General features: G+C 41.8%; 1 protein-coding gene across 1 annotated transcript; it reads left to right on the forward strand.

Moving 5' to 3' along the window:
- Nucleotides 1–2125: 2125 nt before the first annotated feature.
- Nucleotides 2126–25308, forward strand: KCNMB4 (potassium calcium-activated channel subfamily M regulatory beta subunit 4). Its single transcript, XM_070755728.1, has 3 exons — nt 2126–2464; nt 14729–14856; nt 24905–25308. The coding sequence occupies exons 1-3, from the start codon at nt 2129–2131 to the stop codon at nt 25071–25073; spliced, it is 633 nt and encodes a 210-aa protein (XP_070611829.1). The 5' UTR covers nt 2126–2128; the 3' UTR covers nt 25074–25308.
- The last annotated feature ends 625 nt before the right edge of the window (nt 25309–25933 follow it).

The following is a 25933-nucleotide window of genomic DNA, read 5'->3' on the forward strand; positions in this document are numbered from 1 at the left end:
AAAAAGTGGGTTTTTTCCCCAGATTTTTCAGGAAAAGGGTGGCATAATAAAAACTAAAATGAAATCATCAAAGTAACACAAAAGAACCATTTTGTTTTAATTTATAAGGAACAAAATAAGTGTTCATTTCTAAGAAAAAAAGGAGTAAATAAAAGCCTAAGCCTCACTCTGGCTTTATCTTCCAAGTAAATGCAAGCTTTAGAAGAAGTAGGTTTTTGTATGAGCATACGCGTGCGCGCACACACATACACACACACACACAAAGGCTGAAAAGGTTACTTTCTGTATCGTGACTATATGTTGATTCCACGCCCTTTGAATTTTTAAAAAAATCCATCTTAATGTTAATGAGGACCCGGATTGTGGGGGCAATATGCTGGCTCTGTTAAAAAGTGCTATTGCTAACATGTTGTAAGCTGCCCTAAGTCTAAGGAGAAGGGCGGCATAAAAATCGAATAAATAATTAAAATAAATAAAGGCATTCTGTCTTGAGCTACTATTACTTGTATCATTGTATTCACTTATTGTTAGAGATGTGCATTTTGGCTGAACCCAGAGCTGAGTGCTGACATTTTGCAATACTTCAAGCGTCCATAAATTTCAGTAAAGGGTGATGTATCTTTTTAAACATGCATTGTGAAATATAAACCACAATTGTAACAGTTAGCTGAATTCATGGACTTCAAAGTGGCCAGTTGCCGGGAAAACTGATTTGGGTATCTTTATTGTTTTCCCAATAATGAAATAAAGATAAGCATCACAGATGAAGAATGCTCATCCTTTCATTAATCTTCATTAAAAACGACTCTATTTCCAATTCAGGTAATGATGATTGATTAGGGGCCAACAATTAGATTTTCTCCAGGAAGAGGATCAGTTCCCAAACGGGCCTTCGAGGTCTTTTGCTCCACTGCGGGCACAACATTGCAGTAACCGAGTCCATCTCCTCCGATTGTCTTTCGTTCCACCATTCCCAGACGAGAGCCTCTTGCTGGAGAGCTGGGTCTTCGCAAAACGCCTCTGGGCTGCTGGAGAACCGGAGACCGACCATTTTTGCCAGGTGATAAATTGGTGTGTGTGCAGAGGTGGGCTGCTAAGGTGAACCGGTGACGGTCCGTGGCTCTGAGTGGTAGCGGAGCCCAGCGCAATTCTGCTACCGCACCTGGGCAGGTAGCGAAATCGCGCGCGGACCCGCAGGTGCGCCGTAGATTTCTCTACCTGTCCAGGTGCAGTAGCAAAATTGCGCTGGGCTCCGCTACCACTCAGAACCACGGGGGCGAGTACGCGTCCTTAGCAGCCCCCCTCTGGGTTCAACCCACCTTTTTCCTCCTCTCCAAAATAGCCGCGCTGCCGGGGCGCGCCACGTGCAGCCTCGCTTTCCCAGCCTTCCCCTGGTCCCCGTTGAGGCTGGCGGGACCCTCTCTCCGGCGACTCCTAGCCCAAGCAAGCAATCCGATGATGCTTTGGGAGCTTAAATCGCCGGGACGGATAATCCCGAGGCAAGCTGTTCGAGGGGGACGGGGACGTTGGGAGGCTGGCCGGAGACTGAGCGGATTCCCTGGGCTCAACTCCTCGGCTGGTCAACGGCGAGCCCCATCGATGAGAAGGGGTGGAGGGCAGAAGATCCAGGTTGGAGTCCCATCCCCGCCCGCCTCCTAAGCAGCTTACCTCGTGGCAGATGTTGGCAGGCTCCCGACCGGCTCCGACCCCCCCCCCCCCCCCTTGGTGGGAGGAGGAGGAGGCCGACAGCCGGAAAGCCCCCTTGCCTCGCCAAGGAAGGCGGGAGAGAGCCCGGGGCCGTTTCCTTGGCGATTCGCACCCTGCCTTGACTTTTTCTCGCCCGCCCGCCCGCCTCGCAAAACGGAATCTGCGCGCCAGCTGCTGGCTGGCTGGCTGGCGTGGCTTCTCGAGCCGCCTTCCAGCCGGAGTGCTGCCCTGCCAGGTGGGCTCGGCGGGAATTTTCTTCGGAGGGCCATTCCAAATCTTCTCTTCGCCTGTTTGGTTTTCCCTCTGGGTGGGCGGGAAGCAGCCTCCGTTGCTTCCGATCTCTCTTTCTCTCTCTCCCTCCTTCCCCAATCACGCCCCCCTCCCCCCGGTCGTCTGCTTTCCCTGCTCGCGAGGCGGGGCGATGGCCAAGATCCGAGTGGCTTACGAATACACCGAAGCGGAAGACAAAACCATCCGTCTGGGCTTGTTCCTCATCGTCTCGGGCATCTTGTCGCTTTTCATCCTGGGCTTCTGCTGGCTCAACCCGGCCCTGCAGGACCTGCAAGGCAAGGCGGCCAACTGCACGGTGCTGTCGGTGCAGCGGATCAGCGAGGTCTTCGAGTGCACGTTCAGGTGCGGCGCCGACTGCAAGGGCACCTCCCTGTACCCCTGCCTCCAGATCTACGTCAACAACTCCGAATCCAACGCCCGGGCGCTCCTCCATCCGGACGAGCATCAACTCCTCACCAACCCCAAGGTAAGCGCTTTAGCCCGGCGCCGGAGCCAACGCCGGCCGGCCGGACTGCCTCTCGGTATATCATCGAGGGATGCCACTTTACTCTTAGCGGGGCAGCTCGGAACCGGGGTTGAGGAAAAGAGGGATGGAGATAGAGAAGGGGCAAAATTTCTGTCAGAGTGAAAGAGCTGCCGCTATCCGGGAAGGCGCACGGATCGGCCCGTCAAGGTATCAGAGGGTGCAGAAGCTGCCAGTATGGGATAATCTTGGGGTACCTTGGATAGGAAGGTTGGAGTGTGCTAGCAGCGGGCTCGGGTGGAGAGCTGAGGACGCTTGAAGTCCGGAATTTCGAAACTCTTGCTAGAGTTGGTGGGCGAGTGAGAGATGGGCTGCTATAAGGTGAAACGGTGATGTGTGCTCGCCCCCGCTGCTAGGGGAGTCCAGCTCAATTCTGCTATTGCACCTGGGCAGGTAAGCGAAATCGCGCGCGTCCGCGCAGGTGTACCTGCCCAGGTGCAGTAGCAGAATTGCGCTGGACTCCCCTGGCACTCAGAGCCGCGAGGGCGAACAGACGTCACATTGCCACCTTAGTAGTCTACCTTTGGGGTGAACCACTTGTATCCCCCTCCCTCGCCCCGAGGAACGGCAGAGCTTTCCTGGGTCGAAATCGGAAGAAGCTTCTTGGACGAGAAGCGAAAGGTCTTCAAAGAAAACCCCAAAAAGTCCAGTTGCCTCTTGGGGTGGGAAAAAACCCCAAAACCATATTTGGGGCAACCGCGACCTGGACGACTGAGAGTCTCCGTAGACATCCCGGGTCAAAAGCTGCTGGGAACATGTGCAGGGTTTCTGGAGTTGCAGAGCAGCTTTCCACGCATCTTTCACCCGGGCTACACTGGCCTTGGTCAGCGTCGAAAGCGCTGGATCCTTCCCAACGTAGAGGCTCTCTGGTTCTTCCGAAAAGTTAGGAAGATTGGGGCAATGCAGGATCGCCAAAAATTACACTGTAGCTGAAAAACGCGCTGAATGATTAGGGTTAGAGCAGATGGCGGGAGGCAACCTGACTAGCTAAGGAACCTGTGCTTTTTCTTCTGGTCTACAATGTTCTACAATATTCCTGAATACTAATTTCTTCTTCTTTCCGTCTGTTTTCTTCTCCAACTGAGTAACACTGTTTGTTTCAGCTCTGTAGTGAAGGCTGAGCAGAGCCTGCTTCAAAGGGGTTACTTTGGGGTTAGAACTGATTGTAACCAGAAATAAGCACCGGCTGCTACTGTATGCAGCTGGAATGATGTTAATAGGCAAGGTCACTGCTTATGACACCCCAGAAAATCAGTTCAGTTAATAAAGTTCCTTTGGGCACCTTGTGTCAGAACGTAACCCCCCTTTACTTGCCACTGCCTTTTTTCCAGTCTTTGGATAAGTACTCAGTTAGGAGAGGCAGCCAGCAAAGGAGGAGTAGAGGCTCTTTTTTATTCTCCAATCAAATTTCTGCTTCTCTTCTTATCCACTGTTGCAATCCCCCTTCTGACATCATCAGCATCATCCAGGGATCTGACATAAGGATTTAGGTTGGAGCATGGCTTGTATAGGGGAAAACCATGAAAGATTTGGACTCACTCATTCCTCAAAGCAGAGGACAAATGATTAGAGAGAACCTGCAGCAGCCTACAATGGCACTAACCCCATATATTTTCCTGCGTACAGGGACTTTTTGCTACTTACAGGGGGAAGTCCTTAAGGACAGTAGCAACAAGCTACTTCAATCCATTATGACATTAGAACTGAGACTTGTCTGTCTAAAATATGAGTTGCAGACAAAGCTACTAAAACAAATTGCTGGGGCATATCTGTGAAGACAATGTGGAGAAAGTCTCTCAGATCAACCATTTTCCAAGAGCATATGTTGCCTGCTAATTGCCATTCTCCACAAACTATAATGCATGAAACAATCTAAAGATGGGCTGAAAGAAACTGAAAGATGTGATCCGTCTTACAGGGTGAAGGTGTTCCCTCAATCACAGGATGATTGATCATAAAAGAGAAGAAAATATCCCATCCAAATATGATACGCAGATATGCTTAGAACCAGAGGTGGGCTACTAAGGTGGAAGGATGATGTGTGCTCGCCCCTGTGGCTCTGAGTGCTAGTGGAGTCCAGCACTATTTTGCTATTGCACCTGGGCAGATGGCAAAATCATGCATGGACAAGCAGGTGTGCCACACCTGTGTGTCCACGTGTGATTTAGCTACCTGCCCAGGTGCAGTAGCATAATTGTGCTGGACTCCACTAGCACTAAAAGCCACAGGACTAGCATACATCATCCTTTCACCTTAGTAGCCCACCTCTGCTTAGAACTCAGGCATTCATAAAATGTTGCAATAAAAATATAAATGTATTTAGACACATATTGTATATGCCAATATGTGTATGTGTGTGCGCGTATATACATACATACATGCACACACTCCAGATATGTTGCCTGTCATTAAGAACAAGAGAAGGATATAGTAGGTCTGAATAAAAGTGGTTTAATTTTTTGGGAATAGACTAGTGATGGTAAAGGTGTAGTTATGAATGAAATACAGTGATCCCTCTATTATCGCAAGGGTTCCATTCCAAGACCCCTCGCGATAATTGATTTTTCGCAATGTAGGGTTGCGGAAGTAAAAACACCATCTGCGCATGCACACTCTTTTTTTCTATGGCCGCGCATGCGTAGATGGTGGAGTTTGCGTTCCCCGCTGCCCACGCAAAGGGAAAACCCAATTTGGCTCCTCGCTGCTGCTGCGCTACCGAGCAGATCAGCTGCTGGGCGGCCGAAGGAACCTTCCCTGGGTCTTCCCCCTCTTGCTGGTGGGTGGGCGAGCGGCGGGCATCAGCGAGGAGCCGGGGTTTCCCCTTTGCGTGGGCGGCCGGGAAGACCCAGGGAAGGTTCCTTCGGCCGCCCAGCAGCTGATCTGTTAGGTAGCGCAGCAGCAGCGAGGAGCCGAATCGGGGTTTCCCCTTTGCGTGCGGGGAAACCTGATTTGGCTCCTCGCTGCTGCTGTGCTACCGAGCAGATCAGCTGCTGGGCGGCCGAAGGAACCTTCCCTGGGTCTTCCCGGCCGCCCACGCAAAGGGGAAACCCCGGCTCCTCGCTGATGCCCCCGCTCGCCCGCCCGCCGCCCGCCGCCCGCCAGCAAGAGGGGGAGAGATAGAGAAAGAGAGAGAAGGAAAGAAAGAGATGAGAGAGGGAGGAAGAGAGTGTGAGAGAGGAAGAAGCAAGATAGAGAAAGAGAGAGAGAAAGAAAGATGAGAAAGGAAGGAAGAGAGTGATGTCATCGGGTGGAAAAATCGCGATATAGCGTTTCGCGAAGATCGAGATCGCGAAACTCGAGGGATCACTGTATGTTGAAATGTGTAAAGGCTGTAAAATATGAATGAGTGTCATCCAGATTGTTGTCTAAATTCTTACCTGGGTTAGAAATTCATGTTGTGCTTCAGGCACTGATATTAATAGAAGAAACAGATTAATTTTGGGAAAGCAGCTACAGTTTGCAGTCAAGGAAATCCTTTGACATGAGAAGAACAAGACAGGAAAGTGCAAAAATGTGACTGACTATTAGACATCCCCACTCCCACCCCAAATTCATGCACATTCATGGGAAAATAGTGAATTGCAAGCTTAATTTATTTGATTGTTTATGTTGCAAGATTGAGAGGGTTAGTGAAGAGTATAACAATGATAACTAGAGGGTTTGAATGGAGGGCGTTGTATTATTTGAGAGTGTCAAGAGTGGATATGTAAAAAATGGACATAAGAAAAGGAAAGGTACTAAAGAATGAGATTTAGGGTTCCCTACTGACCGTAATAATGGTAGCACTTGATAGAGGTCCTACAGACACTGCTGAATTGGGTATTTGTATAATTATAACTAATAAAATAACTAAATAATACATATGTGATAATAAATAGAATTCTTAGTAAATGGTACTACAATAAATAGGAAGCAAGATTGGTAATTTCATGTATTTTCAGAATCATGTTCGGGATATGATTGATTAAATGTTTGTTTGTTAGGAACTTGGGAAAATGATAATTTTTAAAAGATATGTCAGTTCTGGTGGAAAGATGGTGAGTAATCTTCAAGATGTTGAAACAAGTTTTATTTTGATATCTAACATGATTGCCCCTTTTTCAAGAGTTTAATTTCTTCTTTCCCATCTGCCAGTCCAACAGAATCATCTCAAGATCGCATAACAAATTCTACAGTAAAATCTATTTTCAGCCAAATATTTCTGTCTAACCAATATGTTGTCCAACTCACATGGCCACTTTTATCTTTGTTATTATTTAAGAAATAATAATCGTAAATGCCTTCTAGCAAAGTTGTTCTTTTCTGATCTGTAGCAGAGGAAGGAAAGATTATTTTGTGTTAAAGGTATTTCTGTGCTGGAGATCATGCTTTTCTTCCGGTGCCTAGTGAAGTTCCTTATGTTGCCAAGTTAAAGATGTAAAATCTAAATGGTTCAAAAATATGATGTATTATATGAGTTAAAGCTTGTAGAGAGATGAGAGCTGAAGGTCAAGGCTTCCTTTTCCATTATGAAATATGATTCTAAACAAAAATAACAGAAGATTTAACAAGAGCCTCTTGGATCTCATTCCTTGGAACTACATTTATCAAGCAGCTCTGGCTGCAAAATAATGGCTTAAGAGGGGCATGAGTTGACTGTGAAGAATAAAGAAAAAAAGCAAGGAATAAAAGCTTTTCAGAAAGCAGCACTGATAGAAAATAAACTGCAAGAGTTTTCATGTGCATGAACAAGACAATATGTGCTAAAAAGAGACGAGCAATTTCTAGCCATAGGAAGCCCTGCAATTCTCTTGTGCAAATCCGAGAGATTTCCATTGTATTCAACCAGTTTTTGGCAAGGCATTGAAGGGCTTCTTTAAAATATATACACCTGTAATGTAAAGTAAGCATAGCTGCTCTGCCCTTCATGTTTTTGGAGGAAAGGATTTAAAAAATATTTTAAAAATCTTCTCCACCTTTCTGTTCCGTTTGTTCTTACTTTTGAGTTCACCTCAAACAAAGACATCCAAAGACAAGGCCTTGAACTGAAAATAGTTACCTTTTCCTGTGTTAGAGAGAAATAATAGTCCTGTTGGCTTGTGCTGCCCTAATTAATTGGATGAGACTAACTATAGAATAGAGGCTATATTTGTTTAAATAAAGGTCACTGGGGATAATTCAATTAGACAAAATCTAGAAAAATTAACTGTTGCATATATATTTTGATTATTACTATTTAGTGATGTTGTCATGCGCATGCTCCCTTCTATGTTATTTGAAAGCATGGGATTGCAATCTAAATCCAATTAAATAAATAATAATAAATAAATAAATTCAAAATAACATGTTACCCTAAACTGCTTTTATTCCACATTGGAAGTTTATGTTGATGAGGTTACTGTTTTTCATGAACATCCAAATAAGTATATATGCTACTAGTCAACCTTTAATGGTGGCAAGGAAGAATGTTCAGAATGACAAATTGCCCTTCAACTGCAGAGTATATTTCTGGGGACAATCTAGTCATGTCTATTGAAGGATTTGTTTCAGGAACAAGAATAAGCTTCACTTCTCAGCATGTAACACTGAATTGTGAATACTTCCAAGTTCTGGAGAATTTGATGTTTTGTCAGGATTCTTTTCATATAGAACTTTTCACATGTATGTATGCAGCCAATATTGAACGATATTAGAATAATAGCTTTGTTGACTATCAAAAACAACCTTTCTTTGCAAAAACATGTTTACTGTTACTACTGGTTTATCTAAACCAGATATAGTAACTGTAACTTTGATCCTTCTGCTTCCTAAACAAAGTTGCATTCCAGTTCATCACTAACTGTCCACCGATAGGTATTGTGTTTAAAATGTTAGTATTGATAATATGAATGTTCTTTCATCGTTAAATGTGTAATAGTTCATTTATTCATTAAAATTTGTTCGCTTTTCATTGTTTAAAAACAAATCCTAAGGTGAGATTAATTTGCACTTGCAAGTCAAGTGAGAGACATGCATTTGTGAATCAGTTGCTTATTTCCCTAAATATGCTACATTAGTAATGTTTTCTCTAATTTGATTTTCTCCTAATATTCTTCAGCTCACATAGTGCATGATTAGGGAAAACTGAAGACCTAGAACCTAGTATGTTCAATGATTCCTAACCTTGGAAACTTTATGATTTGTGGACTTTAATTCCCAGAATTTCTGGAAGTTGAAGTCACCACATTGTAAAGTTGCCAACGTTGAAAAACATTATACTATAGTATGTTATTCAGCTGGATAGATTCTTTTAAAAAATACGAATTATTTTAATTGTTATTGGTATCTTTAACTGAGGACTACAAAATATACTAAAATTCTTCTCACCCTTTTATTTTTCAGTGGAGTTATCTACCATCTCTTAAATTAATATTGTAGCACAATATGTACCTACACAGAACACCAAATTAGCTGCCTTTTGAAAGCTTTCCAAAACACTGCTTGGAGCAATAAAAATATCTTCTAGTTTCTATAGTATCATAGTCTGATTCAACATCATTACTCTAGTCATAAAATCCTGCAAGTATCACATTATAGCTATTTCCTGAGTCTTGCATCATTGGACTCCTATCATTGGTACATGGTCCTCACTATATATTACTTGTTTAAAAAATTAAACTACATATTATAGAAAAAAATCCTAAAATAGTTTTAAAAAATCAATACAATTAAAAAGCTTCAGTTCTGAAAATAAATTAAAATAATCATTGTGATCTTTGTACATGATGCATAGCTTTGTAGCCTTGGAAAGTACAAGGGTAACATTAGAAAAGGATTGAAATATTTTGCTTTTGTGTTGATTTATTTCATTTTTACTATTTTCATTTACTGTGAAGTATTTCACCTTTTTGGGTTGGGACAAATCTCCAGTTTTACAGGGCAAGTCATACTCATCAGAGTAGAGAATGTTGACCTAGATTGATATAGCAAACCACTATAAATGTTTATCAGTACTGATGCCTGGTGCATGTGGTTGCAATCTGTTAAAGAGTGTGCAGAGCTATTTCTGAGTGATCAAAGATATACATTCCCAGAAGAAACATGGAGGTCTAGCAGATATCCAGCTGATAGCCCAGAGATCTGAGTAATAATTCAGTAATACAATCCAGTTACATTTAGTATACAAAATATTATTTATTTTTGCAAATATCTTAGTCAAAAACAGTCCTAGTCATCCACAGTTAAATCAGTCAATAACTCTCAGTACATATATGATACTATAAGCTTACTTGTTCAGTTTACAAATACATAAACCATCATTTGAACACACAGTTCTTACTACAGCATAGTCACAAAGACAAAACAGTAATAACAGAAAATAGCCGAGAGTGAATCATGCTTCTGGCTCCCTCTTATGGCAATCTGTAACGCTAGCTCTTAAAGCAATAGTGTTCTAATACATGTAAGCATATATTGTTGGTTTATTTTATATATTCCCAAACCCAACTAATTATGTACATAGTAGTAATACAGTCAACTAAGCATTGGTTTTGCTAAATAGCCAAAGGTGCCTATGATTTTATCTCCAAAATAACACATAATGTATTTTCATTCAGTTAGGCACAGGTCTCATATTCGATCATGTCAGGGGTCATTGTGACCTATTGTGATGTTTTTGCCTTTGCAGAGCCAGGGTGGGGGTGTTCTGCGTGTCAAATATCCAGTTTGACAGGCCTGACTGTTAGTGGGTTGGAGTGGAGGTGTGAGGACCAGAGAAAGATGGTTCCAGGCAGCTGGAATAGACAGGAAGAGACATTCAGGAGTGCTCTTTGTTGATGAGCTCCTGAAAAATCTGTGCATTCTAGTTTTATTTGGGTTATTTATCTTTATCAGTAATTCTCAATGGTGAGGCGATAACATTCTCAGATAAATTATTGTGATAATTATAATTAATGGTGAGCTAATAGATAAGTCAAGTATTAAATCTATAGGCTTGTGTCATATGTTGGGGTTTTTGTTGCACAGCCATACTGTTGTACATACTCCTGGTCAGTTGGAGGATGAAGAAGAAATTGAGGACTCTGATACAGATAGTGTTTATGAATTAGTGGTGGGCCCGGGGTTACAGGTAGTAGAACAGGTGGGAGGCCAGCCACAGGATGTGGCTATGAGTCCAGAATCTAGCGAGGAAGAATCAGATGTTCGCTGGGTCAATCCTAAATTCAGAAAGGTCCAAAAACATAAGGAACAGGGGTTTGGAAGAAGATATTAAGGGGAGGAATGGGTTAAATACTGCAGTGATGTATTTGGTACATCAGGGGGTCAGTGCGGAAGAAGGGTGGAGTTTCAATGTTGTAGGGCTAAAATGAAAGGTATTTCATTCAGCTCCCAAGCAAGCAAATGTATTCTGTGTTATTTTACAGTCATTTCTGCTGTTTTTGAATCATGCTGTGAGTACATAAATCTTGTTAAATGGAGAAGGCTGGGAGGAATGTATGAGGAATGCAATTAAGAAAGATAACGGGAGGAAGAGGAATGTGCTAGTATGAACTGAATTTTGAATACGGAAGGGAAGAGAAATAAAGATGGAATTTCTTTGTTTATGAAATACTGCATTTAGTAAGAGTTATTTGTTATTGCTAAAGTTCTACCAGAAACCAGAACACATACCAACTTTCTTTCTATTTCTTAGGCACATTGAAAGATAATGACTATCTCAAAATTGTGGCAGATTATATTTCATAAAACTATTAGATTGAATGCACATTCTGAATTTGGATCTAATCTTTAATTTTGATAAGAAATAATAAATGGCATGTATTATATATATATATTTATAACAATTATTCTCTAGGTTGAAAGATTGAAAGATTCAATCTTCCTCTATCAGAAATCCACTATGTTTTACATTCCTAGGCCAACATTTCTCCTTTGGTGCAGCTTCTGGATAATTATGGTAAACGTCTTATAGAGGATAGCTTTACCTTCTACCCTCTCATTAATCTTAACATATGGAACAAGTGGGGATCCCTGAATATATACTACTTAGTAGACTGGGAATAATTATTACAGTAATAGAATAGAATTCTTTTTTTGGTCAAGTGTGATTGGACACACAAGGAATTTGTCTTTGGTGCATATACTCTCTGTGCACACAAAAGAAAAGATACATTTGTCAAGAATCATGAGGTACAACAGTTAATGATTGTCATAGAGTTCAAATAAACAATCAAGAAACAATATTAATATAAATCATAAGGATACAAACAACAAGTTATAGTCATACAGTCCAAAGTGGGAGGAGAAGGGTGATAGGAATGATGAGAAAAACTATTAGCAATAGTAATGCAACCTTAGTGAATAGTTTGACAGTGGTGAGGGAATTATTTGTTTAGCAGAGTGATGGCGTTCTGGAAAAAACTGTTCTTGTGTCTAGTTGTCTTGGTGTGCAGTGCTCTATAACGGCATTTTGAGAGTAGGAGTTGAAACAATTTATGTCCAGGATGTGAGGGGTCTGTAAATATTTTCATAACACTCTTTCTGACTCGTGCAGTATTCAGGTCCTCAATGAAAGGCAGGTTGGCAGCAATTGTTTTTTCTACAGTTCTGATTATCCTCTGAAGTCTGTGTCAGTCTTGTTGGGTTGTAGAACCAAACCAGACAGTTACAGAGGTGCAGATGACAGACTCAATGATTCCTCTGTAGAACGGTATCAGCAGCTCTTTGGGCAGTTTGAGTTTCCTGAGTTGGGGCAGAAAAAACAATGATTGTGTTCATAGTAATGAAAAAGGGAAATAAAATCTGTAGTTCCTACCCTTTGTACCTCTGAGCCAGGTGACCACAAAAAATAGTTCCCCCCCCCCCCATTTTTTGAATGGAGGCAGGAAAGCACAAAGTAAACTTTTAAAACATGTATTAAAAATAAGAACAATAGAAAACATCCTCATAATATTAAGTGGTCAAACTATCAAAACCTTTGCAAGCAAGTAAATAAGGTGTTGAGCAGCATAAAATGACAAATGATTTAAACGTCAGTTTCTAATTAAAAAAGCAGCAAGCAGACTGGTCACAGATCCACAGTGAAATTGTAGCTCGAAGTAGCTTGAAGTAGAAGTAAACAACAAAACTTGAGTTTGCAGTGCATTTTGACAAAAATGTAATTAGAGACTGTTACTAGAGTCATCAAGATGCCAGACAACAAGTCTGTTTAAAACAAAAATAGATCAACAACTCTGATTACAGGTCCTGTACTGGAAATCTTTACCTTTGAAACAAGATTTTCCCAACACCCTTTTGTGGAAAAAAAATATTTTTCCTAACCAATAGAAAGGGCTGACACATATTGTCAGGCATGACTCAGTAAGAAGCTAAGTGTCCCAAAGATTTGTGTATCAGCTGAAATAATTTTTAGGAGGAGAAAGCCTGTTTCCAGGATTGCCTATCTCTGTCAGATTCTGGACTGAGTGGGAAGCTTCTCTAGTGAATACAATACTATTTTATATCAGCCATGTAGGGAAATGCTAGCAAAGAATATTCATTGAATGTACAGGTGGTCTTCGGCTTACAACAGTTCATTTATTGACTGTTACAACGGCTCTGAAAAAAGTGATTTATGATCATTTTTCACACATATGATTGTTGCAGCATATGGTCACGTGATTTAAACTCAGATCCTTGATAATTGATACATATTGATAATGGTTGCGGCATCCCGAGTCATGTGATCCCCTTGTGCAACCTTCTGACAATCTGGGAAACCAGAGTGTGAGCCTCACTATGTTTCATCTTTCCACTATGCTTCGGCTGTCATAAGCAATGGGGGAGGGGGGGTATATGCGGGATTTGGGAGGGGAAGGTTTCTGGAGGGCCCCTGATAACTTTCGCTTCTCTGTCAAAGGCCAGGATGACGGGCCCCAGGGGAAGAGCCTTCTCTGTGGTGGCCCCGGCCATCTGGAATCAACTCCCCCAGGAGATTAGAATTGCCCCCACCCTCCCTGTCTTTCGTAAACTACTCAAGACTCACTTATACCGCCAGGCATGGGGGAGTTGAGACACCTTTCCCCCAGGCTTTTTTATACTTTGTTTTATGTTTGTTATGAATGGGTTGTTTGGTTTTTTAAATAGTGACAGGGTTTTATATGTTTTTTAATATTAGATTTGTTCTACTATAATATTATTTTTATTATTGTTGTGAGCCGCCCCGAGTCTTCAGAGAGGGGCGGCATACAAATCTAATAAATAATAATAATAATAATAATAATAATAATTATTATTATTATTATTAGTTTCGATTCTCCTTGAGAAGAGGTGAGAAAAAAATCTGTTAGAAGCTGCATTCCATAAGCATGACATGAGGGTGAAGATGCGTCCACCTGACAAAGAGGGACAATGGGGATTGGCTATTTCCCAAAGGGGGGGCATGTGGGATTCTTTGATATGGGCAACTATCACACCTTTTTCTTCAGTCTTTGCTTTGCTTCTGATGCATTCAGTTCTGATTTGAGTAAAATTCATTTTTGAAGTTCAAAATGGACTCTTGCGTTTTATTTTCCTTAAATTCTGATTGAAGCCAGTGTGACACAGTCACCTAACAACCGTGTTACTGATTTAACAACTGCAATGATTCACTTTATTTTTAATTTTTATTTATTTTATCTGAATTTGTATGCCGCCCCTCTCCGAGGACTCGGGGTGACTGTGGCAGGAAAAGTCATAAAATAGGACAACAAATTTAGCAAACTTCTCACTTAGCAGCATACATTTTGGGCTCAATTGTGTTCATAAGTTGAGGACTACTTGTATTGCATATACTCAAGACATAACATAGCTCTAAAATGCAATATGAGAAGTAGCTACTAAGCTTTTGTCCTCATTTTTAGAAGTTTCTCATAAAATTCAATTTGTGCCTAGAAAGGCTTTAGTCTCACTAGTAGAGCTCTTCTTATGTTCTTAACAGATTTATTCTATTGTGTCACACCCTTTTTATGTAACTGTCTAAAATTAGAGGCTGGAGATATGCACAGGGAGAGATAGAGAAAACTCAATTCCTTTGAATAGAAGAATTTCAGTGTTCAGTGACCATTCTTGAATAGTAATATTCACAACAGTATTCATTTAAATCTCACTTGTATTTTTGCTGAATTTCCGAGCCATATGGTTTTAATTTAATTATGAAAACTGTTAAGGAAGAACCAAGCTAAAATGCTGCATACTAAAAAGGTGCCTTTTAATGACCTTTTATTTCCACAGTGTTCATACATCCCCCCTTGTGAACGGGAAAATGAGAAGAACTCTGATATTGTAATGCACTGGCAGATTTATTGGGAAGATGAAGTAGGTTCTCAGCCTTTCACTTGCTACTTTAATCAGCACCTCAGGTAAGTATCTTCACACATTTATGAGTTGACTTGTATATATTATCTCCACTCCTGTTTTGGGGGTTTTTCCTTTGTACCTTTGCTTGTTGTACACAAAATTTAAGGATACAGTTGAACTAAATCAGGGCTCAGGTCTAAATATAACCTTGTCTCCTTGGAAGTCAAACTACTAGATTTTGCATTGATAAAGGTATATTCCTGGTTGGTATTCTGAGTGCAGGACATTTTCCTCCATATAAATCTTGATTGATTCCTGACCTTTGAGAACAGAATTTTGTGGTAAAAACAAACAAATAAATAACAATTTGACTTCCAGACATATTAAAAAAACTACTGTACTAATAACAATAATGAAACCAGGATATTTCTTATACAGTGGTACCTCTATCTAAGAACACCTCTACTTACGAACTTTTCTAGATAAGAACTGGGTGTTCAAGATTTTTTTGCCTCTTCTCAAGAACCATTTTCCATTTACAAATCCGAGCCTCCGAAACTGTAGCTGGAAAAGGCAGAGAGAAGCCTCCATGATGAAAAGTATTTATGCTTCCAAACTTCAATTTGGATAAAATGAAGATAGCAACTTTTTCACATGCATAATTCATCTTTCTCAATATTTGTTAGTGCTTGTCTTTTCTGGTTTTAATTTCAGGTAAAGACTTGTAAAGTTAAAAAGGGGAGGAAACAATCTGCTGCTGGGTAAAGCATCAACTTTATTTATTTAGAAGGTTCTGGTGCTCCAATTAGACCCCCTTCCTGAATAAAATGGTCAGTTTCCTCCTTTTAAATGGCTGCATTTCTGTAAATGGGTTTGCCATCTGCACTGCTGCACATGAAGTGGTGACATGGGAGACATTAGTCTGCTGGGAATGGTGGAAGAAGTGTCCATGAATAAGAGGAAGAAGCTAGAGAGTGCTGGGTGGACCATATGCAGCAGAGACTGTTGAGATAGGTTAGAGTGGCTTGACTGAAGAATATCTAAAGAAAAAGGTTTGGAATGAGATCATTGTCAAGGAGCTTGGCAGTGGCTGCAGTAATAGGAAAAGGTGGTGGCCAGAGTGACTCAGTTGCAGCATTAGAAGCCCATGATAGATTGGGGGGGGGGGGTGTAGAAATGCGGGAAATAGTTTATATCCCTGGCAAGTCTTACAGAAGCCAGGGCACCTACTTCCCTTGGAAAAAGCCAGTGTTGGCAAACCTTAGAAAAGAGATGCAGGGACCTGGCAGAAATATATAATGCAAGATCTGAAGTGTATCAGCAAGCTAGAGTTAGATGATTCTAGAATTGGTGCAACATTATGACTACTTCATTTTGCAGAAGTGCAACTATTAATTGACTTGATGAGTCAATTGGACTGCCAGTTGTTGTGAAAACTGGGGGGAAAACCCTCACTTTGTTTTAAAAGGACCTGACTTGGCTTCCTTTTGTGCCTCCCCTTTTGTGCTACATTGCTCAAACATTGATTTGGGATTATTCGGAGATATGAGAGACCCTCTTATGATATCCAGACAATAGAATTACAGCACCACCTGTGAAGTAGGCAGTTAAAATTCTAAGTCTAATTGTAGGTTCAGTAATTTGCTCTGGTAATGGATCATCAATTGTTGGTTTGGTTCCAGAAAATTTTTGAACACTGTCCGAAAAACTATAGCACAGCCAATATGATTTGGTGCAGCCTTCCGGTGACATTTTAGAAAGCCTCAGAAACATTGTGACACTGGTCTGTGCTATTTGGAAAACAGTGTGGGCAGCCTTGGGAAGAAGGCCTAACCCGGGCAGCATCTGCCTTATATAGGACAGGTTGGGTACATCTCATCAGCAATAGGAGAAAAATATCAAAGGTCCTCTGAGGCAGTAGGGCTGATAGGCAGCAAGGTAACAGGTTGAGTGGAGTATAGGGTAGGAAGGGTGGAAGAGATGGTTGGGGCTTTGAGCTACGCTAATCAAGGATGAGACTTGAGATGGTACTACTGCTCAGTGGCAAAAGAAGAAGCCGGGGTTTAGTGATAGCTGGATGAAACTATGGAAAGCCTTAGGCGTCTACTTCAGCTCAGTACTGCCACTGCTGCTGAGGAGTGGTGCTCTGCAGGACAGGGAGGGGAAGGGGAACAGTTGAAGAGCCTGGCAATTGTAAGTATGGAGAAGCTGCCAAGTGGCTGAATTTTGCTTAGTTGACTATGGGGGCACTGCAACAGTTGTAACTTTAAGGACTTGGCATGAATACAACTCATTCAGTGCTGCTGTAACTTCATACAGTTGCTGAACATATTTGATCATAACTCTAGGACAGCCTGTAATGGTACTTCCTGTGATGTATAGATGGAAGTGAAAGTTGGACTTTGAAGTAGCAGGATAGGAAGAGTATTGTGTTGGAGAAGACTCCTGAGAATACCAAGGACAGCCAATAAATCAAACAAACGGATCATCAAACAAATCAATCCAGAATTCTCACTCAAGGTGCAAATGATCAGGCTCAAAATTATCCTACTTTGAATACCTTATGCAAAGACCTGGCTTCCTAGAGAAAGGTGTAATGCTGAGAAAGATGGAGGGAAAGAGAAGAAGAGGATGGCTAGCAGCAAGGAGGATGGAGTCAGTTACAGTGACTATGCAACAACGGAAAACCTGACATATCAGATTAAGAATAGATCATCATGGAGAAACCCTATCTATTTAGTTATTAAGAGTCAAGGCTGACTTGGTGGCAATCAATCAAGCAAGCAAGCAATCAGTCAGTCAGTCAGTCAGTCAGTCAAGCTGCAGTTCTTGAAAATTTATGCTTTTTGATAACATTTGCTAGTCCAAAAAGATATTACCAGATTTTTGCCACTACAGACTAAGATAGGTGGCCTCCCACTTGCCAGCTCTTTTGTGACAGTGTCCATAACATAATCTCAACATACAAACTGCCAATTGTTGTTTTCCTACTGCTATCCTGAGACTAGGATTTACAAAGAAATCCAGGAGAACCTTTCAGATGACCAGAATTTCCATTGTGCCTAGGTCACAAGATCTGCCAAATAATAATATTATTCAAGCTCTTTTCTGGATTTAGCTTTTTCCTGAAATAATTCTCAGTATATAGTACACCTTGGTGCTTCTTATGTTGATTTATCTGTTTCTCAAAAAAACCACAAACACAACCCCCCAACCCTCCTGAATTTGGAAGTTTAGGAGTCCTCTTAGGAACATTCCTTTTCAAAAGCAAACAGCCAAGAATACAATGCTGAGAGATGATCTGCAACAATTTTTTGGCTGTAGAGATGGCTTATTGCCTTGGTATTAATTACTTTGTGATTTCAATGTTGGAACTGATTGCATAGGTTTCTGGTTAGTTTGGCCTTGAACCCCTTGTGTTTCATACTCATGAACTAAATTCTGCGGGCAATGACATTTTAGCCTTTTGCCTCTGACTTGTTTCTCTTTACTGAACAATAACTTATAAAAGGGAAGCAGGAGAAAATTAATAATTGAAAAGGTATTAGACATAATTGAGTTGGAAACTTAAACTGTTTTTGAGGAATTAGGGGTGGCAAACATAGCCACCCCAGATAGTCTTTCAGTAAATAGTTATTTTGTGACTGACCATTTTTGCAGCTATTCTATTGATGGGCAACTAGGCTATAAGTACACTCACAACAGATGCAGAATTCAACAGCAACACTATAGCTCAAAAATCTCCACCATGGCCTCTTGGCACAGATTTCATAGAAGGAGGGATAAATTTTAACACAGGGTTACTTATAGTAAAATACAAGGGTCGCCCAGAAAGTAATGCATCACATTTTTTTCTCAGCCTACAGTAATGGTATAAATGCAAAACTTTAGATATACATTATTTGAATTGTCAGGAATGCATGTGTAAATTTTGCATTTCTTCAGACAGATAGCATAGCTGCACCAGTGTTTCAAAATGACGTCTGTAAGTGATGTATGCTACAAACACTGTGTCGTCATTGAATTTCTCACTGTGGAGAAAGAAACCATTGGGAACATTCACAAACATTTGTGTACAGTTTATGGAGAATCTGCAGTCAACAGAAGTATATTTAGTCACTGGGCACAGAGGGTGAGGCCATTAGAGGTGATTTGCACAGTGCAAAAATGGCCAGAATAAGGAGTGGTACCAACAGGGCATACATGCCCTTGTATCTTGCTGGAGGAAGGCCATAGAATGGGATGGAGATTACATGGAAAAATAGGGAGTGTAGAAGAAGCATCATTCTTTCTTGTGTGTAAGTTTAATTGTGTTCAATTAAATTATTGAAGAAAAAAATATGGTGCATTACTTTCTGGGCGACTCTCCTATGTTTTCACCCTTGCCCTACAGTATATAGTTACCTCTATACACATACAGTAGACTTGTACTGTATCTCTCTACCTCATTATCTCCAACACTAGAGTTCGGCAGGTATGTATCTTCTCTTCACTCATTTATACCAAATTAAGTCTACTGTTTATTTTCCATTGTAACTTGGCAGCTATAGCATGGCTCACTGATATCTTTTATTCTATGTCAGGATAAATGCCATGCCCAAATATTTGTTTAGAGTTACTAAATGAAAGAATGCAATATATAATGGACCCAGAGGGCTTTCAGACGGCGCTTGGGGTTATTCCAGAGGCACTCGTCCACAGTTCGGCGGAGTCTCTCGCGGAGGCCTGGAACAGGGCTGCAGCGGGGGCTCTTGACCGGATTGCGCCTTTGCGACCTCTCCATGGCGCTAGACCCCGTAGAGCCCCATGGTTCAACGAGGAGCTCCGGCAGTTGAAACGCCAAAAGAGACGTCTAGAGAAGCGATGGAGGAAGAGTAGGTCTGAATCCGATCGAACACTTGTAAGAGCTTTTATTAAGACTTACAAAGTGGCGCTCAAGGCGGCAAGATGCGCGTACCATGCCGCCTTGATTGCATCAGCGGAATCCCGCCCGGCCGCTCTGTTTAGGGTGACCCGCTCCCTTCTTAACCAGGGGGGAGTTGGGGAGCCCTTGCAGAGTAGTGCCGAGGAGTTTAACACGTTTTTCGCTGATAAAGTCGCTCAGATCCGGGCCGACCTCGACTCCAATTGTAAAACAGAGTCGACTGACAACGAGTCAGTCGAGGTGACTGGGGCACGTACTTGTCCACCTGTCTGGGAGGAGTTTGATCTGGTGACACCTGATGAAGTGGACAAGGCCATTGGAGCTGTGAGTTCCGCCACCTGTTTACTGGATCCGTGTCCCTCCTGGTTGGTTTCGGCCAGCAGGGAGGTGACACGGAGCTGGGCCCAGGAGATTACCAACGCTTCCTTGGGGAGGGGAGTTTTTCCATCACTCTATAAAGAAGCGCTTGTGCGCCCCCTCCTCAAGAGGCCCTCCCTGGACCCAGCCGTACTTAACAACTATCGTCCAGTCTCCAACCTTCCCTTTATGGGGAAGGTTGTCGAGAAGGTGGTGGCACTCCAGCTCCAGCGGTCCTTGGAAGAAGCCGATTATCTAGGTCCCCAGCAGTCGGGTTTCAGGGCCGGTTACGGCACGGAAACCGCTTTGGTCGCGTTGATGGATGATCTCTGGCGGGCCCGGGACAGGGGTTTATCCTCTGTCCTGGTGCTCCTTGACCTCTCAGCGGCTTTCGATACCATCGACCATGGTATCCTTCTGCACCGGCTGGAGGGGTTGGGAGTGGGAGGCACTGTCCTTCAGTGGTTCTCTTCCTACCTCTCTGGCCGGTCGCAGTCGGTGTTAGTGGGGGGCCAGAGGTCGACTCCTAGGTTTCTCCCTTGTGGGGTACCTCAGGGGTCGGTCCTCTCCCCCCTGCTATTCAACATCTACATGAAACCGCTGGGCGAGATCATCCAAGGACATGGGGTGAGGTATCATCAATATGCGGATGATACCCAGCTTTACATCTCCACCCCATGCCCAGTCAACGAAGCGGTGGAAGTGATGTGCCGGTGCCTGGAGGCTGTTGGGGCCTGGATGGGTGTCAACAGACTCAAGCTCAACCCGGATAAGACGGAGTGGCTGTGGGTTCTGCCTCCCAAGGACAATCCCATCTGTCCGTCCATCACCCTGGGGGGGGAATTATTGACCCCCTCGGAGAGGGTCCGCAACTTGGGCGTCCTCCTCGATCCACAGCTCACATTAGAACAACATCTTTCAGCTGTGGCGAGGGGGGCGTTTGCCCAGGTTCGCCTGGTGCACCAGTTGCGGCCCTATCTGGACCGGGACTCATTGCTCACAGTCACTCATGCCCTCATCACCTCGAGGTTCGACTACTGTAATGCTCTCTACATGGGGCTACCTTTGAAAAGTGTTCGGAAACTTCAGATCGTGCAAAATGCAGCTGCGAGAGCAGTCATGGGCCTACCTAGGTATGCCCATGTTTCACCATCACTCCGCAGTCTGCATTGGTTGCCGATCAATTTCCGGTCACAATTCAAAGTGTTGGTTATGACCTTTAAAGCCCTTCATGGCATCGGACCAGAATATCTCCGAGACCGCCTCCTGCCGCACGAATCCCAGCGACCGATTAGGTCCCACAGAGTGGGCCTTCTCCGGGTCCCGTCAACTAAACAATGTCGGTTGGCGGGCCCCAGGGGAAGAGCCTTCTCTGTGGCGGCCCCGGCCCTCTGGAACCAACTCCCCCCGGAGATTAGAACTGCCCCTACTCTTCCTGCCTTCCGTAAACTCCTTAAAACCCACCTTTGCCGTCAGGCATGGGGGAACTGAAACATCTCCCCCTGGGCACGTTTAATTTATGCATGGTATGTCTGTGTGTGTGACTGTTAGCATATGGGGTTTTTTAAATATTTAAATATTTTAAATTTGTCTGATTGCTTATGATTTGTTTTTTACATGTTGTGAGCCGCCCCGAGTCTTCGGAGAGGGGCGGCATACAAATCTAAGTAATAAATAAAAATAAATAAATAATAACCATCTGCAGAACACTATGCTGTGCTTTGGAGTCATCCATCTTAGGATAATTGCTTTGTTGCAGCAAAGGAACCTTTTATAATAAGAGCTTTTAGAGAATAAAATGTTCTGCTTTTAGAGAATAGAACATCTGCCAACCTTTATTTTGTCAGTTGGCTGTTTTCTCTTTTGAGTGGCAACCAACTGCCGAATCCAAATGCAGATAGAGAGCCTCTCGTGAAAAGATCATGAACCCTCTTTAACTTGCTTGTCTCTCTATGGTTATAAACTACACATATTGTATTGTTGATTAAAGAAGTGAGAATATTCTAGTTTAGCCTTATAAAAGATAAACTATAAGCACTTTTAAGTAGCAAGATTAATATGCATTCCTTCCATTCTTCAGTCAAATACAAAAGGTATATCAGCATAAATTATACTGTTTGCCCAGGTTACTCAGTCATTTGAGCTTTATGCGTCTCTGGAACAAGGCTGGCACATGGTACCGATCTTACAGCTTTAATAAGGAAATGTTTCAAAGCAATGATTGGTTGATTTTTGGACTTTTTCTTTTGTCTCTTTATCCAGCACCATCTGCCATTAGAAAAACAACCATCAATTTGTCTTCATATACATGGCAGTGCAGAGTCGAGGGTCCCTGGACATAAGCTTGAAATGGAAAGTTTTATTAACCATGTTCTGAGTGAATATAGAGTTACTGGAGTTTCTGATTAGGGAATGCCAGTGTTTCAGAAGATCAATATTCCCATGTCCAGAAATATCCATCTAACAAATTGGTGGGGTGGAAGAGGGAATGAACTTACAGGTACACCAACAGAGCTTCCTCCTGCTTTATCTCATGGCCCAACTACGCTCTACTGATTTATTAGATATTAATAAATAACTACTGCTAGTTCTAAAATAAATATCTACTGCTAGTGCTAGTACTATTTTAAGAAGAAATAGACTGGTTAACAAGTTGGTGAGCTTAAGGAAGATAGAAGAATTTGCAGGCACATAATCAGAGCTTCCTTCAGCTTTATTTCATATATTTTGTTTGCCTGACAGATGAGATTTTTATTTATTTACAAATTATAAGAATTCTGGTCTTAGATTAATAATCTAATGATTAGAAAGAGCCTAAGGGGACAGAGGAAGAAAGCACAAGTCATGGAATCAATTATAAAGCAATCAATTACCCTCCACCTTGAAACTAATAATCTGCTTTCTAACAAACAATTTGGATTCAGGAAAAAACTATCCAAAGCCTTTGATTCAGTGGTCCATGACAAACTACTCCTAAAACTCAAATCATATGGCATCTCAGGAGCCCTCCACAGCTGGATTACAGCATTCCTGTCAAACAGACAAGTGGTTAAAATAGGAAGCACCATATCTACCCCTGTCCCTGTTAAAAGCGGTGTCCCCCAAGGTAGCGTACTGGTACCAACGCTCTTCATTCTCTACTTCAATGACCTTTGCGATCTCATTACAAGCAACTGTGTTCTCTTTGCAGATAATGTAAAACTCTTCAACATCACCAATAACACAACTACTCTCCAAAAAAGACCTAGACTCTGTTTCTGATTGGTTTAACACATGGCAACTCCAAATCTCAACCAGCAAATGCTCTGTCCTGCACATTGGCAAAAAGAATCAGAACTCCAAATACAAACTGAATAATCAAATTATCACAGATAATCCCCACTCAGTTAAAGACCTTGGAGTACTAATTGCCAAAGACCTAAGTACCAAAGCTCACTGCAACAACATCGCCAAGAAGGCTTCAAGAGTTGTTAATTTAGTCCTATGTAGCTTCTGCTCTGGTAATCTCACACTACTTAGAGTTAATGATACAGCCACGCATGCAGAGAGCGATGCATAGGCAGCAACAACTGAGAGATTATTATCAAAGAAAATGAGGCCACCTGTGGTTGGGTGGGGCTGTGGTAATTAGTGAGGCTGCTATAAAGAGCAGCATGTGGGTTTGGCCATTGTGGAGGATTATCTGATCGTTGTGTTTCGTGCCTGCCTTGCTGATTTCGACCTTGGTGTGTTGCTTTTCCCCCGCTTTGAAACTAAAGCAGAGCAAAGTGTGTTTCACTTTGTGAAAGAAGAAGGACTGTGAATTGCCTCACAGCTGCAAGCTAAGTTATCGCAGAACTGATAAGGGACTTGTACAAATTACCAGTTTGTTTGGAAATGAGTGTTCTTTGCTATACAAAAAGAGTGCTTAGTTTAAGTGAATTTACATTATAAAGAACATTGTTTTGAATTTTCAAATGTGTGTGTGTCTGAAATTTGTACCTGTGAATTCTACCAGAGAGCCCGTCAGAACACATAGTATGTCTTAGAAGGAAATTCAGTCACATGCTTGTTATATTCCTTATATTCTTATTTCAAATATACAAGCAGCTACATATAAATAGTTAACAGTGCAATTTGATTTGTAGAAGTATATTGTATTTAACTTGTACTTTAGGAATTGTGCATATGCATGCTGGAATTTGCACTGTGTCTAGTAGGCAAAATGCAATGGAAGCTATTATTATTATTATTATTATTATTATTATTATTATTATTATTATTATTATTAATTAGATTTGTATGCCGCCCCTCGGCATACTCGGGGTGGCTCACAACAGTAATATAGCATATATAGTAATATTGCATATATAGCAGTGGTATTTCTGAGATAGCTTGTTTTTAGTCTGTGAATGTGTTAAAATTTTTATTTCATGAGACTTAGAACTGTACACAAGAGCACTTATAATCACTTCATAGTGCTTCACAGTGGCTTATAGAATCAGCATAATGCCCCCATCAATATTGGTCCTCATTTTACTGACCTCAGAAGATGGAAGGCTTAGTCAACATTGAGCCAGTCAGGATAGAATTCCTTGCAGTGGGCCGAGTCAGCCTGCAAAACTGCATTCTAACTACTGCACCATTAGGGTTCCAAAACATATTAACATATGCTGAAACGTATCAAAATCAATTGTGTTTAATTTAGTTTAATCTGATTGTTGTAAAAATGTAGAGAAATCACAACAGTACTGATGTTTCTGATGATTTGGAAACAATGTATCTTTTGTGGCTCATAGATGGCTGATTCTAACTCTCCACCTGTAATTCTGCTATCTTTCCCATTACAGACCAGATGATGTATTGCTACAGCGTACACATGATGAATCTGTTCTTTTGCACTGCTTCCTTTGGCCAGTGGTCACATTCCTGGTTGGAGTCCTCATTGTGATCTTGACCATCTGTGCAAAGAGCCTGGCTGTCAAAGCAGAAACTATGAAGAAGAGGAAGCATTCCTAAATGGAGGACACCCTTTGAGAAAGGATGAGGGAATACCAAATGTGACTGATTTCTCTGGTATTCCCAGCAATGCCCATTCCCAGTGTATTGCAAACTGCTGGTCTTGCTGATGCCTAGGTGATCATACTGTGACATGTTAACTAGTGTTTCTGCCATTATGAAAGCAAGTGTGCTTTTTCCACTAAATGATCCTAAGATGCATCAAACCTTCATTCAAACTTAATGAAATCAAAGTCTCTGATGGAGTGGAGGACAAAATGTGAAAACCCAAATTGTGGTTGACTTCATCTTAGTAAATTTATCTTTCTTAATGCTATTATTTAGTCTTGAATATTTATTACTTCCTTTCTCATAGACTGTATTTCTCAAATATTAAAAAGTGGTTGTTTTTATTAGCATGTGTCCTTCTTTTGTGGGAGTGATTTGATTTAGGGTCAAAACCAAAATATCACGAAATATCAGTCTCACTGATTATTCTAGAAATTTATTTATTTATTTATTTGTTTATTTATTTATTTTTATTCATTTGATTTCTATGCTGCCCTTCTCAAAGCAACTCAGGGTGGCATACAACATAATGAAAAAACAATATATGCAAAGAAATCTAATTATAACTAAAAAGAATTATTTATAAAATCATAAAACCCCCATATGCAGTCATTCCTATTCATTCAATTCAATCATTCACAACATCGGCCAGGGACAATCTCATCTCTCATGGCCCCCATGCCCGCCGGCAGAGGTAGGTCTTCAGAGCTTTATGAAAGACTAGGGGGAAGGGGGCGGTACATATCTCTGGAGGGAATTCGTTCCATAGGGTCTAGGCCCCGCCAGATTACATTGTCTGGCCAATGGGACCT

This window comes from Erythrolamprus reginae, chromosome 6, assembly GCF_031021105.1.
Source record: "Erythrolamprus reginae isolate rEryReg1 chromosome 6, rEryReg1.hap1, whole genome shotgun sequence".
In the NCBI taxonomy this organism is placed as follows: domain Eukaryota; kingdom Metazoa; phylum Chordata; class Lepidosauria; order Squamata; family Dipsadidae; genus Erythrolamprus; species Erythrolamprus reginae.

Bases quoted from the DNA above. Each gene is read 5' to 3' on its own strand.
- KCNMB4 (XM_070755728.1), top strand. From the start codon at position 2,129: ATGGCCAAGATCCGAGTGGCTTACGAATACACCGAAGCGGAAGACAAA. The intron at 2,465-14,728 runs GTAAGCGCTTTA...TTATTTCCACAG, and splicing joins AACTCCTCACCAACCCCAAG to TGTTCATACATCCCCCCTTG. The intron at 14,857-24,904 runs GTAAGTATCTTC...TTCCCATTACAG, and splicing joins TACTTTAATCAGCACCTCAG to ACCAGATGATGTATTGCTAC.